This window comes from Ammospiza caudacuta, chromosome 4 (genome assembly GCF_027887145.1).
Source record: "Ammospiza caudacuta isolate bAmmCau1 chromosome 4, bAmmCau1.pri, whole genome shotgun sequence".
Lineage (NCBI taxonomy): Eukaryota > Metazoa > Chordata > Aves > Passeriformes > Passerellidae > Ammospiza > Ammospiza caudacuta.
The window spans coordinates 57,371,965-57,389,841 of NC_080596.1; the positions used below are offsets into that span (position 1 = coordinate 57,371,965).

General features: G+C 37.1%; 1 protein-coding gene across 1 annotated transcript in view; it reads right to left on the reverse strand.

The window, feature by feature from the left end:
• The window catches only part of HTT (huntingtin), an 81,678-nt gene that overhangs the window by 12,883 nt on the left and 50,918 nt on the right, over nt 1–17,877 (reverse strand). Inside the window, exons 41-59 of the mRNA XM_058804176.1 lie at nt 17,261–17,468; nt 15,617–15,758; nt 14,191–14,370; nt 12,582–12,758; nt 11,655–11,731; nt 10,290–10,428; nt 8,542–8,664; nt 7,493–7,706; nt 7,145–7,290; nt 6,426–6,603; nt 6,047–6,139; nt 5,438–5,625; nt 4,677–4,803; nt 3,725–3,825; nt 1,741–1,895; nt 1,234–1,373; nt 981–1,063; nt 576–706; nt 281–410 (exon numbers count right to left, since the gene is read on the reverse strand). Coding sequence (XP_058660159.1) covers nt 281–410; nt 576–706; nt 981–1,063; nt 1,234–1,373; nt 1,741–1,895; nt 3,725–3,825; nt 4,677–4,803; nt 5,438–5,625; nt 6,047–6,139; nt 6,426–6,603; nt 7,145–7,290; nt 7,493–7,706; nt 8,542–8,664; nt 10,290–10,428; nt 11,655–11,731; nt 12,582–12,758; nt 14,191–14,370; nt 15,617–15,758; nt 17,261–17,468 — 2,732 coding nt within the window. The remainder of the gene's footprint in view (nt 1–280; nt 411–575; nt 707–980; nt 1,064–1,233; nt 1,374–1,740; nt 1,896–3,724; nt 3,826–4,676; nt 4,804–5,437; nt 5,626–6,046; nt 6,140–6,425; nt 6,604–7,144; nt 7,291–7,492; nt 7,707–8,541; nt 8,665–10,289; nt 10,429–11,654; nt 11,732–12,581; nt 12,759–14,190; nt 14,371–15,616; nt 15,759–17,260; nt 17,469–17,877) is intronic.

Genomic DNA, 17,877 nt, shown 5'->3' on the forward strand with positions numbered 1-17,877 from the left:
TCTTGCTTTAGCAAGTAGTCAAGTAAAATATAAACTGTCATTAAGTAGCAATAAAGCATTTGTAATGTAGCAGCAGAATATGAAATTCAGATGCTTAGAGAGCTTCAATCAGTCTAATGCTGTAGCTGCCCAAGCTGTATTTCTGTATTGCCCACAGAATAGCAGTGCCAAGAAAATTCTGTGTGCGCCTTACATTAAAAGATGCTTTATAAATGCTACTTAGTTCTGAACACTTGTAACAGAAGCTCAGTTATGACTCTGAATAACAACCGAGACTTACTGATCGCACCACTTCACTGATCAGAATCACTGGTGTTCTCTTGCTGGGGTTGGATGGCAATATCCACTGACTGTACAGCTCAAGCAGGAACTGAGAACAAGAATGGATGTCCACACCAGCTCGGTGTTTCCTGGAAGGAACAATAAACAAGTAGCTATTCTTAAACCCTGCTAAAATGCTTGATTTGAAATAATACAGTTATTTAACAGCACTCAATATAAAAGCCAGCTTATTGAACTCAATGAAGAAATAAAACCTTATCTCTGACTCAAAAGTGAGAAAAAAAAAAAGATACCTAGTGTTGATAGGAGAGGTAGGTGGTGAGGAAGGAGCAGGTACATCGTTCTCATCTTCTTCATCCTCACCCCACTCTTCTTCTCTCAGTGGAGTGATATTATTTCCTAACCATATAGAGTGTATAGAGACCTTGCAACACACACAAAAGAGAAAAACAAATAGCAAAGAAGTGCATTCAATTCCCCAGTAGTCAGCCTAGAAGAATCTTAGAAGCCAAACATATTTTCATTTAAATGACAGGCAAAACACAGCCTCTAGCTGAGGAGACACCCAGTTATGACCTATCCTGCATTATTCAGAGCTTTTAGTTTCTATATGATGTCAAGCAATGCTTCTTAATTAATTTTTCAGAACTGGAGGAAATGTAATGAAAATCAAGTGTAAAGTTGAGCGTTTAACAAACCTGTCCCAATTTATAATCCATATCTCCTATTTCTCGTTCAGTATTGATCTGCAGTAAGAGTTTTTCATGGCTGATAAGAGCACCTGCAATGAAACACAGGATGAATTTTTTTTAAAAGTGCATAATAAAGCACATGTGAAAATGGCTTAATTTTCCACAAACTGGAATTCAAATTCTTCTGAGAGTACCTTTCCCACATTTTAAATGTGAAAGAAATTCAGTCTCCCCTTCCCCCCCACAAACAAGCACTTACCTGTAGTAGCAGGAGAAAGTGATGGAACAGGGTCCCAAGCTTGGTATAAGTGATGAGTAGCAATATTATCTCTCTTAGACACCATTGCCTGGATTTCCTGTTCAACAATTCCCCTGATAACACTTAGCTTCCTCCCAAACCTAAAAGCCCAAGAGAAATCAATTTTAGCAGATTTTTCCTTTAACAGTTTTTTGCAAGTCTGGCTCACACTGTAATGTTGTGTGTCTATGCTTATTTTCAGTATCAGGGAAATGAAATGTTGAAAAATATGTTCTGCACACTGTTTACTAGATTTTATTAAGATGTTATCTTTTTCAGATAATCTTTTAAGTCAGCAGGTTCACAATGCTAAATCCATGCAACTTGTATGTAAATAGATCCATCCATACATACTCTAACTTAGAAAATACAATCTACACATATTTTTTTTTTACAACTAGACTAAGCAGCTGTTGTTATGTATTAACCACAAGTTTTATGAATTTGAAAACAAGTGAAAACAAATACCTCGTGTCCAGAGCTTTTAAAGCTTTGTTGCGGGGCTGCTGCTCCAAGCAGCTGACTGCTGGATTGCCTGCAACAGGGATGGTCATGGCACTCAGCACCAGGGAGGTTATGGCTTGCACTGCCAGAACATTGATCTGGGTCCTCTCTGTATCCTCCTGTAAAATGAACTCACTGTAATTTGAATTGTTAAAAAAAAAAAAATTCCAAAAGCTCTGAATATCAGTTTGTCAGGTTTCACTGACTTATCGTTAATAAGCCTGACACCTGCTCTTTTTCCCATCCAGAAATATATGTGACATAAAAAATGCACACAAAGCACTGACTGCAGCACCAGCACATCGTTCCTTCTCATCAGTCACTCTGCATGCACCCTTCTCTTGTCCCAACAGCATTAAAACCTCAAGATGTCCATTTCAGAACTTCTTTTAAAGTGTTCAGCCTCTTTCTTTGCAGCTACCCATTAGTTACTTGTTGAAACAAAGCATCAGACCACAAATGCATCTGATGTTCTTTAGAAGATGGTAACCAATGTTCAGCTTCCAAAAAATTTTATTTTTATTTCAGAAAATATTAACATACTGAAATTTACAACAGCACTTAAAATATCTGCAATTTTGAACATACGGATCTGCCTTGGAAAGCAAGGGAGCAATATTATTCTTGTTCAACAAATACTCTCTACATGACAAATAGGGAAAAACCAAGGGCTAGATTACCCTAAGTCTGACCCAACATGGCCATTAAGCAGAAAGCAGTTAAGTCAAGGTGTCCAAGCCTGTATAACCAACAGAAAATGCTAACCCAGCGAAGAGGGATGATGATTTCCTATTCCTTTTTGCAGTCTGACACATAGGAAGCAAGAGAAGCAAAACTCTTTGTCTGCTACTCAGGATCCACAGTTTGTCCTCTAAATTCTTCAAACTGCTTTAGGCTCTGCACCTACCATCAGGATCATGAACAAGCCTATGGAAAGAACCTTTCAGGTCAAAGAACTAGAACGCACTAAAATCAGTTTGCTAGTAGGTTAAGACAACTGAAGAGGGAAAATCTCTTTCATGATAGCCAAGTTCACTCTCATCTTGACTTTTCACAGCATCATCAAGGTTGGAAGAGACCTTCAGAGACCATCCAGTACAATCATTAATCCACTCCCACCATAATCACCCCTAGACCACGTCTCTAAGTGCCACATCCCTACTGAACACTTACAAAGACAGTGACTCCATCACCTCCCTGGGAAACTTATTCCAATGCCTAACCCCTCTTTCAGTGCAAATTTCTTTCCTAATATCCAATCTGAACCTCCCCTGGTGCAACTTAAGGAGTTCATTTGAGAGATGGCAGACAAGATCAATCCCCACCTGGCTACACCCTCCTTTCAGGTAGCTGTGGAGAGTGATGAGGATCCCCCTGAGCCTTTCTGAGACTAAACACCTTCAGCTCTCTTAGCCCCAGCCTCAGTTTTGTTGCTGCTCTTTGGACAGAAATATTTGGTATAGGAATTGGTACATAAATGCATATATTTTGTTATATAAATTAGACACAAATTCTGCTCTAAATTTCTTCAGCTGTGATCCCCAAATGCTCTCCACTGAATTTTGAACATTTACCTAAGCTAGAAGCCCAGATATCCAATACACAATCTAAAAGTGGGAGCAAGGCACATGAACATGCATCTTCAGGTCAACTAATTTCTAGTCAAGAATCTTACAAAAAAAACCCCAAAAACTGTGTTGAGTAATGTACTAATAAAGAGTTGAAACAGCTTCATTAATTTTTTTCCTCACTATTTGCATGCTTGCAGAGGCTCTAAGCCAGAAGATGGATGTGTCTGATCTCACTAGGATATGAGAAAAAGGAAATACAAAATAGAAAAAAAAATCCTTAGTGTTAATCACTTCTTTTCTGCTTTACAGTTTTATTAATAGAAACACTTTTCTTGGTTTAAGTAAAATTTCCTTTAACAATACAATGAATACATTACCTCTTGCTGGTTTTCCTCCTGGTCCATTACAATGGGCTGAGTTACAAGCACACCAAGCAAAGTAGCCCAAGTCTCTTCAAACTGAGTACGGCTGATCCACCCTATGGAAACACTCAGAGATAGCCATTGATGTCTCAATACAAAGCTAAACAAGGAACAGCACTAAAAAAAGGTACATTGTTTCCACAGGTTTAGTTTCATACCACTTCCTATTCATTTTGGTGGTGCTTGTAATGGAACAGGCTTTCCAGGGAAGTGCTCACAGCACCAAGCCTGACAGATTTTAATAAATGTTTGGACAATACTCTCAGGCCCATGGTGTGACTCTTGGGGATGGTGCTGTGCAGGGCCAGGAGTTGGGACTCAATGATCCTTGTGGGTCCCTTAAAATTCAGCTTATTCTGTGATTCTGTGATCTGCTAGGTGTGGACAGGAATGGCAGAGAACAACATTGCAGTTTCTCTCCTTCGGCTCCAAGACGATGGAGAGGACTGGAAACACTGTGCTAAGACACTCATAGAATGGTTTGGGTAGGAAGTACTTTTTCAGGACCTTCTTGTCCAACCCAAATATCTGATGTCTGAGCTGAAGGTAGGTTACAGAGGTATCTTATCTCAGGACTTTATACTGTGCATTAATAGAAAAAAGTGGGGGGGGGGAGCAAAATATTCTCAAACATACTGTCAAGCACATGCTCCAGAAAACAAATGGTCATTCTGCAAGAACACACTGAAATCTCCATGAGCTGGAATAACTTTTGGCTTTATTTCTATAATTTATTCTCTTCATTGAACAAAATGTACACAATTACTAACCTGCTCTGAAATATGACCTGTCTTCCACATAAGCAACAAAAGTCAGCAAACAGTTTCGGATACAGTTATTCAGTAATTTCAAAACACAGGTAAATGCCCAATAAGAGCCAAGTGTATTCATTTAATTTTGTACATACCAAGTGTATTAATGCGGTAGATGAACTCCTTAAAGATTTCCTTTTCTTGGAGAAATTCTACTGGGATTTCAGGAAAAACTGTGCCAAAGTCACCTGAAGGCTTTGGTGACCAGCCTAATTTCCAGACCTAAAGAAGAATAATGAAAATTTAATTACCCAAACCAGATCTAGTATTTATATCACAGCTCTAAATATACAGGCACCCTTCAAAGGCAACAAGACATCAGCAAACAAAAGTAGTTCTCTAAACAGAAAAATACTCAAAGGAAGATGGAACATCTAACAAAACTTATATACAGTGGACACCACAATTGTTATTTTAGGGCTTTTTCCATCATACTTCCCACTGTAAATTAATTATCCAGTTTTATGGTCCAAGTTTAGATATAGAAGCAAGTAAGTTCCTGTCACGTATTTCAGTTTAGAAATTGTGCAGAAATGACGCTGAAATGGAATTTAAGGAAGACAGTTCACATACTATTGATGCCTGAAAAAGCACACTGATACCTCAGAAGGGGGCAAAAAAGTTTCAACCAAAAAACTTATGTTTTTACATCCCTTCAGAAACAGAGTGCTGAGAAACAGAGAAGTGGCCTTGCACATGTTGTTTGTTACTCAGTGTTCAAAAAGAAAACTGATTGATCAAACCAGCTGAAGGTTGAAGTCCTACTGTAGTAGAACTTCAGATGCAGCACCATGTTTGGTTTTCAAAGTTTTTCAATAACTTTTAAAGTCCTGAAAGCAAAGCATAATAAACATACCAAGGGAGGTACTCTGGTGTAGCTGTTCACTAGAGGCAGCCTTGCTAAACTGATGATGATGTTCTTGAGGACAGGAGTGAGAAATGCAGGGATGCTGCTGTTTCTTTTGTGCCCCAGTGACAAGACAGTCTGCAAGCATTCCACCATCTCAGCTATCATTTCACAGGCTGCAATTATGTGTTTTGTTTCTTTGTTGGGAGAGAAAGAAATTCAGCTTTACAAATCCACTCAAAAGACAAATAATTTAAAAAGACAGAAACACAAAAAATTCTTAACAAAAGAGTATGTTAATTAAAGAGGATAAAACCACAATAAGGACACAAACAATTTTTTAAAATTTAAAGTCCCACACTTTAAAAAGCTCAGTCTGTAGCATGCTGCACAGCTAACAGAAACCCCCAAAAGAAAAATCTGCATTAATGTATCACTTTCAAGAAAAAGCAACTATACCTGTAAAATTATGGCAACCTATATTTAATAGGCATTTACCAAATACAAATAAGGTCTCAGATGAACTTGCATTGTTAAAAATAGTAGTAATGGAAAGGGTACCAAGAATATTTCTTCAGTGAACGTTCAGGGTAGAAGCAAAATTCAGTGTTTACTTACTCTGTACATTTGAATCACTTTCCCCCTCACTTAAAGGTTTTGAAGTATTCTTTCTTTCAGGACTCAGAAGTTGATTACCAGGTTCCACAGCAACTGAATTGGAGAAAATATTTGAATGATACAGCTATTACCTATTTCATATTCCATTTTTTAATCAACACCACATAGTAGTCAAATGTTTGACACATCCAAGGCATTTGCCAAGTTCAAAAGTAAACACTAAATTTTAAACAGAAAATTAAAGTAGTAAAAGCTAAATGTGTCAAACTAATTATTAATAAGAACTCCAAGGAAATATTCCAGACACACAGCATTTGATCAATGATGACTGGCAATCTATTAACAAAACTTTTCTCCTAGCTGATCAAACGGCACTCACCTGCTTCTATGATAAATCTAATGCAGTTAATTAAGGAGCAAGCATATGTCACATGAGCTGCAGAAGACAGCAAATTCCAGAGACTAGGCTGCTGTAGTGTCAGACAGCAACAATCCAGACCAGCTTGAAGATCTACACTTAATGGAATCTGGTCATGCACTAAATGCCATGATAGTGCCTGTAAAAAAAGAGAAGTTCCCCATTAACAGCAAACTCTCAAAACAGAACTTCTAACCGAGAGTGAATTTTTTTAACTCAGCAAAATGTAAAGTATTAGTAGCAAATAATATTGGTTTTTTTTCCCCCGAGAAAACACTATTTATTTTAAGTACAAGAAAATTATCTATATATTGTTAAGTGTCCCAAAAATCAGTGCAAGACCCATTCTCCCAAATGCCAGCAGCAGTCCATCAATCAATCAACCTCTCCTTGTATAAAGCTGTCCTTGTCCCACAACCCAAACCTGATTTACTAGCAAAAGTCAAACATAAACACTAAGAAGAAATTTCTACAGTTAAGACAAAAGAATTGCCCCAAACAAAATTACTCAGTGCCGATCAGTTTAAGACTTTTTCCCATCCTGAAATATATGTGACATAAACAATGCACACAAAGCACTGACTGCAACAGCAACACATCCTTCCTTCTCATCAGTCACATCAGAGTTGTTCCCTCTCCCAACATTTCATCACATCTTTAATTATGGTGTACTTTCTTACCTCTACTGACATCACTACGAATTTCAGGATGTCACCCTCTTTGTCAGGAGGAACACGGAGACCAGCTGGTAGTTTTGAGAGTAACAACAAATACTGAGCCAGTGCACGACAAAGTGTCATCATAGACTGATACATCACCTCATCTCCTATAAAATAAGACTGGATGAAATCTAGCAGTTGCAATTTTTTTCCATTCAATAAACCTTTTTCAGAACTATTTCATAAGCACTTTTATGCCAAGTATCTTGATTTTTTTTTTTAAATAGTAAGTTCATGTATTCACAAGACATCTGTAAAGTATCTTTGCAGAGGAGAGAATAAACTTTAAAAGACCATTATTTCTATTACCAAAGATGTCGCTTAGTTTTTTCCAGTAGGCTGATGGCTCAGTTGGCAATAGTGGCTGAAAAACCTGATGGTTGGCTGGAAGGTTTTGTACAGCAGAAGACACATGGTCCAGAGTTACCCTTCGAGCTGTTTCAAAGAGGCTGCTCTTCTGCTCCCTTGAGATCTCATTCATGCCAAGGCTTAAACAAGGTGCTAGCAAGCTTAGGTTGAATTCCTGAAATCAAAGAGGAAATTTTAAAAAATTGCTTTTAAAGTCAAACTAAGTAACTGGTGGTATTATTCTAATACACCAATGTGAAGGCAAATTTAGAGTTTATTGATTAACTAACTTATTACTAGCACCTCTGCTCTACTGTGGTGTAACAACATGGTTTAGCTCACACTGGCTCCAAATTTCAATTCCAACCAGTACCATTTTGGAAAGAAAAATCAATATGCTTATTCCAAATTTTCAGGACAATGTGTGAATAAAGCTTAAGGATGACATATGTAAAGGAATCTTCAAGTAATAATTTTTCAAACAAATCAAGCTTTTTTTCTATTATTTCTGCATACCAGCAGCAAATATAATGGTGATAATTTGAACAAAAGACATCCTTAGATACAAGTTGTCCTTTATGCCAGATTTACTGTCTGTGGCCTGTTACTAGCTTACTGCAAGTCATCCAGCACAGATATTGAAGAGGTGACAGAAACAGCTGGCCTTGGAAGAGACTGTATGGTAAATCAAGATTATGTAAAACTGTAAAATTGGATTTTTCTGATTGCAATACATAAATAAACCTTTGCTTCCACTCAATCTACTCAACCTGTACTACTAGTAAGTTACTATTAGCAACATTGCTAGACAGATATCCACTGTTTTACACAAATATCTACCATTTTAGTTTCTAATATTAAGTGAATTAGTATTATCAGTATATATTATCAGCATTACACAAATTTGAAATGTTTACATTTAAGAATCTAAACACTTCGGAATGTAATCTATTAATACTACCAATAGGAACACTTGAACTAATTTCATCATCTTCCTCTGACCAAGTTACCTTGCTGGTCATGAAGGAGTTGAGGTCAGGCTGAGGAATCCTATTTACCAGCTCTGCTCCTTCCAGAAGTGCTGAGTCAGACCTGATGTAACACTGTGACCGCACTAGGGACACATACCAGTCCTTCAACAATCAAAAAAGGAAATTTATTACATACTTGTTTCCAAAAAACAACACAGGATATGGAGGGAGAACTGCTCTTTAGCACTGAATGCCTAAGACATTCATAGGCTACATTATTTAAGAAAACCAAAACCCTTAAATTAAAAATCAAGGCAAAACAAACGAGTGGTGAATGGAAATGGAACATCTTAAACTGGACCAATGAATGTTCAGTGACAAACTGTCCATTTCCATAAGGTCTGGACAGGAAATGAGGAAAAACTGATCTTAATATAGAGTGCAGGTACTTGTATTAGGATCCTAAACCTGACCAGACAATCTAGAAAAAAAGCATGGGATACTCAATAGTCACAGAAATATAACACTAATTAGAGAAAAAACAATATTATAATGAAGGAAGAAAAGTCTTCAAATTATATATATATATATATATATCACAGAATCACAGAATTTTCAAGACTGGAAGAGACCTATAAGATCATCTAGTCCAGCCGATGTTCTAACTGTTCAACTAGATCATGGCAGCAAGTGCCACATATATATAAATAATAAATGTAAATTATATATTTTTTTTTCAGAGATTCAAATAAATTTGCTGACACTAATTAATTAGAACACAACTCAACCTGTCAGAGTTCAAGGAGCACCAGGACAGTGCTATTAGTGATAGGATTTATTTTTATGTAGCCCTGTGAGAAGTAGGGAGTTGGACTCATTGATCCTTATGAGTCCCTTCCAATGTAAGATATTCTATGATTCTGTGAACCATGCACAAGTTGTAGGGGAAGCACAAAAACTACTTTTGTTTAGAATTTACAGAGACAGACAAAGGAGATTTTGGGGGTAATTTGAAGACAAAGCTATGGGTAAATGGTTTCTGGGCACAGCATTTTCTCCTGCTGTCCAAGTAGGTCTCAACATCTCCCCTAAGCCAGTGACTGCTCAGACTCATCCCAACTTCCAGCTAATCAAATAATTTTTGCCATCTCAGTTACAGAAGTTTCCTATCACTGTGTATCACTATAGAACATGGAGAGAAGAAAAGGAGAAATTATTTGTACCATGGGACAAACTAGAAAAAAGGAAGACAGAAGGCCCCAAGACTTGCTGTTAGCCTTCCAATTCTCTTGGAAATAAACATGTCTAAGTTCATGAAAGACAGAAACATTTCAGTATTCTTGATTGTTCTCTGAAAGTAATTTGAAGCTGAGAAGGACAAACTGAACAAGCAATGTTTAACTTCCAAGAGACAGCCAACAACTTTCAGCAAATGAATAAAACTAATAACTGTAGTAAAACACATCAAGAAAACAAGATTTAGCTGTCTCTATTGAACTGCATATAAATCTTTCCATTAAAGTTGAACAAAGAAACAAAACTTGGTAAATTTTTCACAGCACTGTCAATATAACAAACATCTATGTTTGTGCTAATCATCCATCCTAAGTTCAACAGTCAGCCAATACACATGAAATTAATCACTGATCTATATTTGAGATACAATATGACAATCCTGAGAGGATTAGCTGCACAGTAAAAATAAGCTGCATTTAAATATTTTGTAAAGAATAAAGCTTGTTTATAGCCAAGGCAGTTCTAGTGACTCTTTCTAAACATAATCTTACTTTGTCTAGAACTACATTCTCTAAAGGTGGTTGATCTTCTCCATCCAGTGGGTGTGAGGTGACCAGAGGTGAGGGACTGGTTGTGTCTGGAGCTACCATGAGACGAAACCTATCCAGGAGTGAGTAGAGTCTTTGGTGTCTGAAAACAGAAGAACACATCAGCAGAGGGCTACCTCAGCTTTGTAAATAATTTAAAAATAGAAAGACATCCAGTGACTCAATTCCAATCCCAGGACAGAAAAGCAGTAGGGTCTTCAGTTTTTTGTTAGATACATGCAGTCACATGATGCAAACTTTCTTCAGGTATCAGAGGCCAAAATTAATTAACTCAGCATCATCAACAAATAAAGATTTAAATTTAATTTAGTGTTAAAATTAGTGATATACCTAATCTTAAAATACAGCTTTCTTTATCCAGCACATCTTTTAATGAGTAAGAAGAGTCAAAGTTAGTGTACCGATTATTTGACTACAAGAAAATACATTTTAACAGATGCTAACCAATAATCCACTAAAACTATACTTCTATTAAAAAAAATGATCCCTCACTGTACTAAAATCTCCAGTTTCTGGATTTATATCAGTGTCAGAAATTTTTTTTTGTTCAGGTTTTTTTGTGTTTTTTTTTCAAATTCCACTACTGCTATCAAGAACTTGTACAAAGTAATTTTTAATTTTTTTTTCTTATTAAATTGAACATTACCTATGTAGGCACATTACTATTGATCTATTGCAGTCTCGCATTTTAGGTTCTTTCCCCTACTTATTTCAGTCAACAGATATTAACCTCAAACAGCAATGACAAGAAGAGTAAGTAAGAATCTTTCCAACATCAAATAGAAGTTTTTTAAAAAATTAGTAATTTGCTCTTTTTTATACAAGCAGTTTAAACAGCCAGAAGACTAAACAGTTAAAACTTTTAACACAGTACTCTGGGAGGAAAAAAAACAAACTAAAAAAACCCCAAGCCCATTTAGCTTGAACTGACAATATTTTGCAAGTTTGAGGAAAATAAAGTTCGCTTTAGCAAAACACATTTCGTCAAGAAATTAATTTGCAGCTGCTGTCTCTCAAAAGTTAAATACTGAGTGGGATGTAGGAAAGAGAATTTGAAGCAACCCTATAGAGCCTGCTTCAGTTCTTAAGTAGTTGTTATTGCAAATTCAACTCCAGCCAGCACAACCGCCCCTTGGGCCAGAACACGCCAGCATCTTATAAGAGGCTTTAATCCCAGTTTACTCCCCAAACCAACCCACTATCTGACCTCTAGGAAAAAAGCCAAAATGTGGGAAAACAGAATGAGCACAATTTGTATTAGAACATTACTTAGTTTGACATTTTAATGGTATTTTTGTTATTTTTTACCTTGCTGCTAATCCACTGTTTTGAAGGTACTCCTGAATCCTATCCAGTTCTTCAACTGGTAACTGAGCAATGCTATTCTATATGAAAAAAATCACAAGAATTTCACAGGACAGACAGAGGTAAAACCCCAAAAATACTTTTACCGGATCAACAATAAAGAGAAATAAAGTAAACATTCATTCTTGGGTTTCTGTGCTTGAAATGGCTCCCAGGGTATTAGAAAGTCTCTTCTTTCCCAGCCCCATGACTGAAGAAGTTGAAATTCATTGGTTTTGCTTTTCAAGGTTGTTTATTTGTTCTTATCTATTACATTCCTTCTCTGACCTGCTGAGATCTGTCTGGCAGGTCAGTTTGTGGCACACTGACCGCCCTTGGGGTGGTGTTAGCTTTTTATACTAAGAATTACGTGTACTTTATTTACAATAATTTTCCAATACCTATCATCTAACAGTCTGTCTCTACTCTAAACCAATCTATAAGTGTCACCATCACAGCAAAAGATGGAGGACAGGAAGAAGAAGGACAGGACATGCCCAGATTCCTCCACCTTGCCCCTTGAAGCCCCATTCTAAATCCCCAAAATTCTACTTTTTCGCTCTGTGATAAATTAACTATTATTCTACTCAAACTCTTGTGCTTTGTAACTCTTCACACAAAGTTGGTAATTGTTTCCATGGGCTAAAATGGAAGGCACAGGTGTTTTTGACTCTGTGCCAAGGTCTCCAAGCCCCTTGCCAGGGTGTCAAGCCATCCAGGGCAGTTAGAGGAATGTCCTGGGTTCCGACAATTCATGCATCTCTATACAAAGTAAAAAACTTTGTCAAATGAAATCACTTAATCATATTTTGATGTCCTTTAAACCATTGCTCTTGACAAGCCTGGTAGCACCAAAAGTGCCTCCCAGGGCAGGCGGGGATTGCTGTGTACCTGCAGAGTTGCTGCCAGCAGCATCTCCACGCGGCGGCAGGCCAGGGTGTCCACCATGCGCGCCAGCACGCGGAAGGGCGTGCACAGCAGCTTGTCCACGTACAGCGTCAGCACTGCCCCCGACTGGCTCAGGTGGATTCCCTCCAAGCACTGCAAGGTCTTCTTCAGGGTTGTGGGCTTCATGTTCAGCATGGAACAGAGAAACACACAAAAAATTACAATCAGTTCGGAATACAAAGATCTTAAAGGGAAAGACACTCAGAAAAAACTACCTGATCAATATAATCGTCTTTGTGTGAATGAGTTACTGGGTCATTTAATTAATATGAACAATAAGTTGTTTGATATGTACCTGTAAAAGCTCACTCTTATACAAGTAAACAAAACATAGGGAGCAAAACTTTTAGGGGAAAGAAGTTACAGATTTAAGTGAAATTGCAAAAAGCTTCAAATAGAGTGAGAAGATTCATCTCTTTCTGGAAGAAGGCGAGAACATGTGCATAGTCAAGACGTGACAGTACAGAAATCCAGACAATCCTTGGGGGGTTTTCTGAGCATATGTTAAGAATATGTTTTGATCCTGCAGCAGCAACTCAGGATCAAAAGGACGTGCAAATAACTTTTTTATTTTCTTTTTTTTTTTAAATATAAGCACCAATTCAGCATTAATATTCTAGAGGGAGAAACACAGAGACAAACTAGTTTGACTCATGAAACCAATCTTGGTTTAGAGCAGTGTTAATACCAGCTATTTTAATTTTACTGTCTTTCCTGATAATCACTAAGCATTTCACATAGTGACTACCTCTTCCACTAAAACATATTCAGTTTAATTCATTCTGCTGATTCTCAGCTAGTGAAGCCCAGGCTAATATCACATAACTTTAAAGCTGCCCTAGATTTGCACAGAGACAATGGGAAGAGATAGGAAATAGCACTGAAGCTACTCAGGGTGCAGGTGGCACAATTATCTCTAGATTATTATTACATTAATCACAATTATCTCTAGAGAAAGTCCAGCAAATGAAATTTCCCATGATTAAGAGAGATGCATACAACCTTATATCCCTACAAAATATCATGTCCTCCTTTTAATTTGAAAACTAAAATAATCAAGACAAATAATACCCTGAATTTCTTGGTGATTTTCCCTCACCAAACGGCTACAACTTTCAGAACAGATCAATGGGGAAGGCATGAGCTCACAAACCATTTTCATATTGCCAGGGCCTATGAAGATGAACTGGTTCCTACTCCTGCCTCTATAGTTAGTTTGCTATTTACACTACTAAGGTACTGAAGTCAAAGTTGAAAGTTACAGCTTTAATTTACCCATCAGACATTGATTATGTGGGAAAATAACCATTAAGGAAGAAAAGCAGCTTAACCATCTCCACTGAATTCACAGATTTGATGGACTGGAACACATCTAATGCTGAAGTTGCTAATATAAGGTTTGCTGCTTGCATTTTTAAGTAAGTGACTTTAAAAATAAAATTACAAGTTGATAAATGACCCAGAAATGTCAAACTTTGCATACTTATCAGTTAAACTTATGCTGACATGAAGTGACTTTATTCTTTACAAGAAGTCAAGAAGTTAAACTTACAGCTGCAAGATTCTCACAGCGTGACTGAATGGCCTGGATAAAGAGACCACTGGCTGCTGAATTCCTGTGAACAGCACTGATAAAATCTTGCACTGGAGGCTCATGGGACAGATGAATCAAGTCTTGAACATGATTCACAATAAGCCAGGTCAGGTGTTCTGAATCATGTAGGTTTTGACACTGAAGGGGAAAAAATTAAAATTTGATTTCAGAAATTAAAATTAAGATTTTAATTACTAAACATGACACAACATAAAGTTTCTCATATATAATTCTGGTAGCTACTTTGAAATAGAGTGGTATTAAGATGGTATCTCATTACCACCATCATTATTTTTACATGATAAATTTTCCATATGTTTTGCTTTTGTTGCAAATTAAGGTATTTACCATGAATATGCAGCTTATTTTTCTAAAAACACTAAAAAACAGGTTAGAAATAAGTAAATTGAGAAGGCTGATTCAAAGATGCTGCTTTCAATGAAATGGGTTTGAAATAAACATACACACAGAACTGTCTTGCAAAATGTGATTTTCATTTAGGCTTCTTAAAAAATTCTTATCACTACTGGCCTTTAACACAAAATGAAGAATTTCTGGAAAGTAAATCCAAATACATCTATCAATAATTAATGTCAAACCTCTAAAGGCTTGTGTATATCAACAAGCAGTGGAATGCAACACAAAAATATCTGTAGAGTTATCCAGGCAATGCTGAAAGCTTGTACAGTACCTCAGTAAAGAGGTTTTGGAGGATTTTACATTGGATGACCTCTAATCTGACCCTAGTGACTGTCCATTAGTACTTGAAGTGATTCCTAAACAAAGCTTTCTGTTCAGTTGAACCCGAAAGGAATGCAGTTTCCTTACCTCAGAACTGATCTGAGGTGCAAAGCCAAGTGCAACACCTCCTATTACTGAAAATTCACTTCAGAAGTTCCCAGTGAACTAAAATTCTAATACTGAGGCAGCAAAAGGCCAAAGCCACAGAAATTTTTGCTCTACTGGAGAACCAAAATGGAAGTTAAAATGTTTATGTAAAACCGCTTTTCTTACGGTGTAGAGATGGAAATTTGTTGTCTCTCTGACACTGCACTGCTACTGATGTTGGGAAGTCTGAACTACTTAGGGTGCCCCAAGCACCTCCCAAGTAAGGGATGTGATACCCAGAAGGTAATTCTACTGCCCACCAGGTAAACTTTACAAGCCAAGAGAACTCTCAGCTCAGAACAGAAAACAATGCCAAATGAGGTCACATCTAAGCTTACAGAAGCACCATCTGAAAATGAAATTACTAGTTTCACAGATCTTCATTTTTCACTTAACACACTTCACTCTTCAGTTAACACATATCAGTAATAAATGACTGTCAGCATCCTAAAATAACTCAAAACTGTAGTTATAAAAGTCATAATTCAAAACTTACAACATAGTCGCAGAAGAGAATGAGTGCTCCTCTTCTCACTATCTCACGATTGCACATGCCACGCTTGGATTCCAGGTCAGATTCATCACTGTCTCCAGATATATGAGGGCTCAGCAATTTTGTAGTAGAAAGACTGTGTCTCCTGCAAAAAGTACATTATATGGTGTTATTATTTTCTTGGTATGGCTAGTGAAACATGAAAAAAGTGCTTGGAGTATCCTACCTATGCCCTTACATGACATGTCTTTCCCTGTAAACTTCATTCAAACATTACACGTCCTTGAAGCAGACACTTTGCTTTCCATCATATTTTTTTTTTTTTTAATAATTGCAGCATTGCTTATTACTTTTTCAGACAATCTAAAGAACCAAATGAACTATTTAAAAGAAAAACACGGGCTGTTGCAACTCTGGTAGGATAATAGAACCTAACACTGTATTTTCTTCTCAAACCAAACCAGTGTTCTTGAACACTTATTCTAGTGTCAGATTAAAAGTGATGCCCAACCCAGAAAAGAGATGATACTGGTAAATAAATAAAAAATGTACTACTATTTTAGCTCATAGAATCATCAAAGTTGCCTGTAAGATCATCAAATCCTACCTTTAACCTAGCACCACATCATGGCTCACCACTAAGCCATATACTGAAGTGCCACATGCACACACCTTTTCAACACTTCCAGGGATGGTAATTCCACCCTTCCCTAGACAGCTTTTTCCAATGCCTGAGAAGCTGCCCTGTTTTGCTCATAATCCTGGTAATTCTATGTTTCCACAAATTAGAATAATATATTTTCAATATATAAGGTTGAACTGAAGCAAGAATCTCACATTTGTGAAAGTATTTATGCACTTCAGTTGTAGAGCAAGATGAGACTGGCCAACACTCACTGCACAAGCACCAGAAACATCCCTCAAGTCACTTGTTCACCTCCCTCTACAATTAGCACAGAGGAATACCCACCCTCACAGAAGGTCCCTTCCTTATCCACTGAGGACAAATCATTCCAATGCCTGACTGGTGGGATAAACTAACTTCAGACAAAGAGAATACCCATTTTAGATCCAATCTCCAAATTTCACACAACCAGTGTTAAGTGAGGTTGTTACAGTTCTCAATGCTAATGACCCAGCAGGGTGCTAATACCATGTTTTGACAGCATTTAGCAACAGACCCACTGAGAACAGATAATCCTGCAGCTACAGTTACAGTTATATGATCAGATTGTATTATCACAAACACAACAGTGTCCATCGTCTCCACTGGCTGGTTATTGCCTAGAAAGTGAAATATGAGCTCTGCATGAAACACTGAGTATTTTGCTATAGTTATTTCCATAGTTTCAATAAAAAGTAGCACAAAGATGAAGTTTTCTTGCCATAGAAGTGGAGAGATTACCTGGCAGCTCTTCTAAGGAGTAACTGAGTGCAGGACACATTTCCTGAGTTTGGAAGTCACACCAATATCAGAACAGACAATATGTACACATATGAAGTAAATGCAGAACTACATTTCATAATCCAAGCAGCACCATTCAGTGGGCTGACAGGCTTGGAAGAAAGCAGCTTGATTGTTTTAATATCGTTTTAGAAAATATAATTATATGAAACACACTACTAGAGAACAAAACCAAAACTTACTTTGGGGTTTGATGCACTTCTGACCACCAGTTGTAGTTGGTAAAATTGACAAGAAGCAAAATGTGACACCAGAGGAGAACTAAAGAAGGATGAGTGGGAATCATGGACTGAACAAGGTCACTCAGACTTTCAAGTGTGTAGAAACTACCATCAGATCCATCTCCTGTAAAAAGTCTGGTGGCTGCAGCTGTGATTCTTCTAAACATCCCTGAAAACAATAAAACCATGTTAGAGTAACAAAGCTGTAGTCTGAATTCTGAAGTTTTAAAATTATTCAGGGTAGAATTTCTGCAAGAAAGGCAAATTCTAAGCAGTTTTACAAATTTAAGGTAAGTGATGAAGTTTGCCAAAGGGCAGTGTGTAAACCAGTAATTACCAGCTGTCAGACTCAATAAATCATGTTTACATAGGTTTAATGGCAATTCTCATTTATCTGATACATGAAAACCTTCATTAAACTTAAAACTGTCACCTGTGGACCAGGGTTAGTTTGTTTGTAAATCAAAACACAGATGTTCTACTTAAGAACCATGACGTAACTAATACTCTGCATGTTAAGGAAGAATACCTATGAGTATCCTCCTTCAGAGAATGGCTTTCCAAACATATTTAGTTGA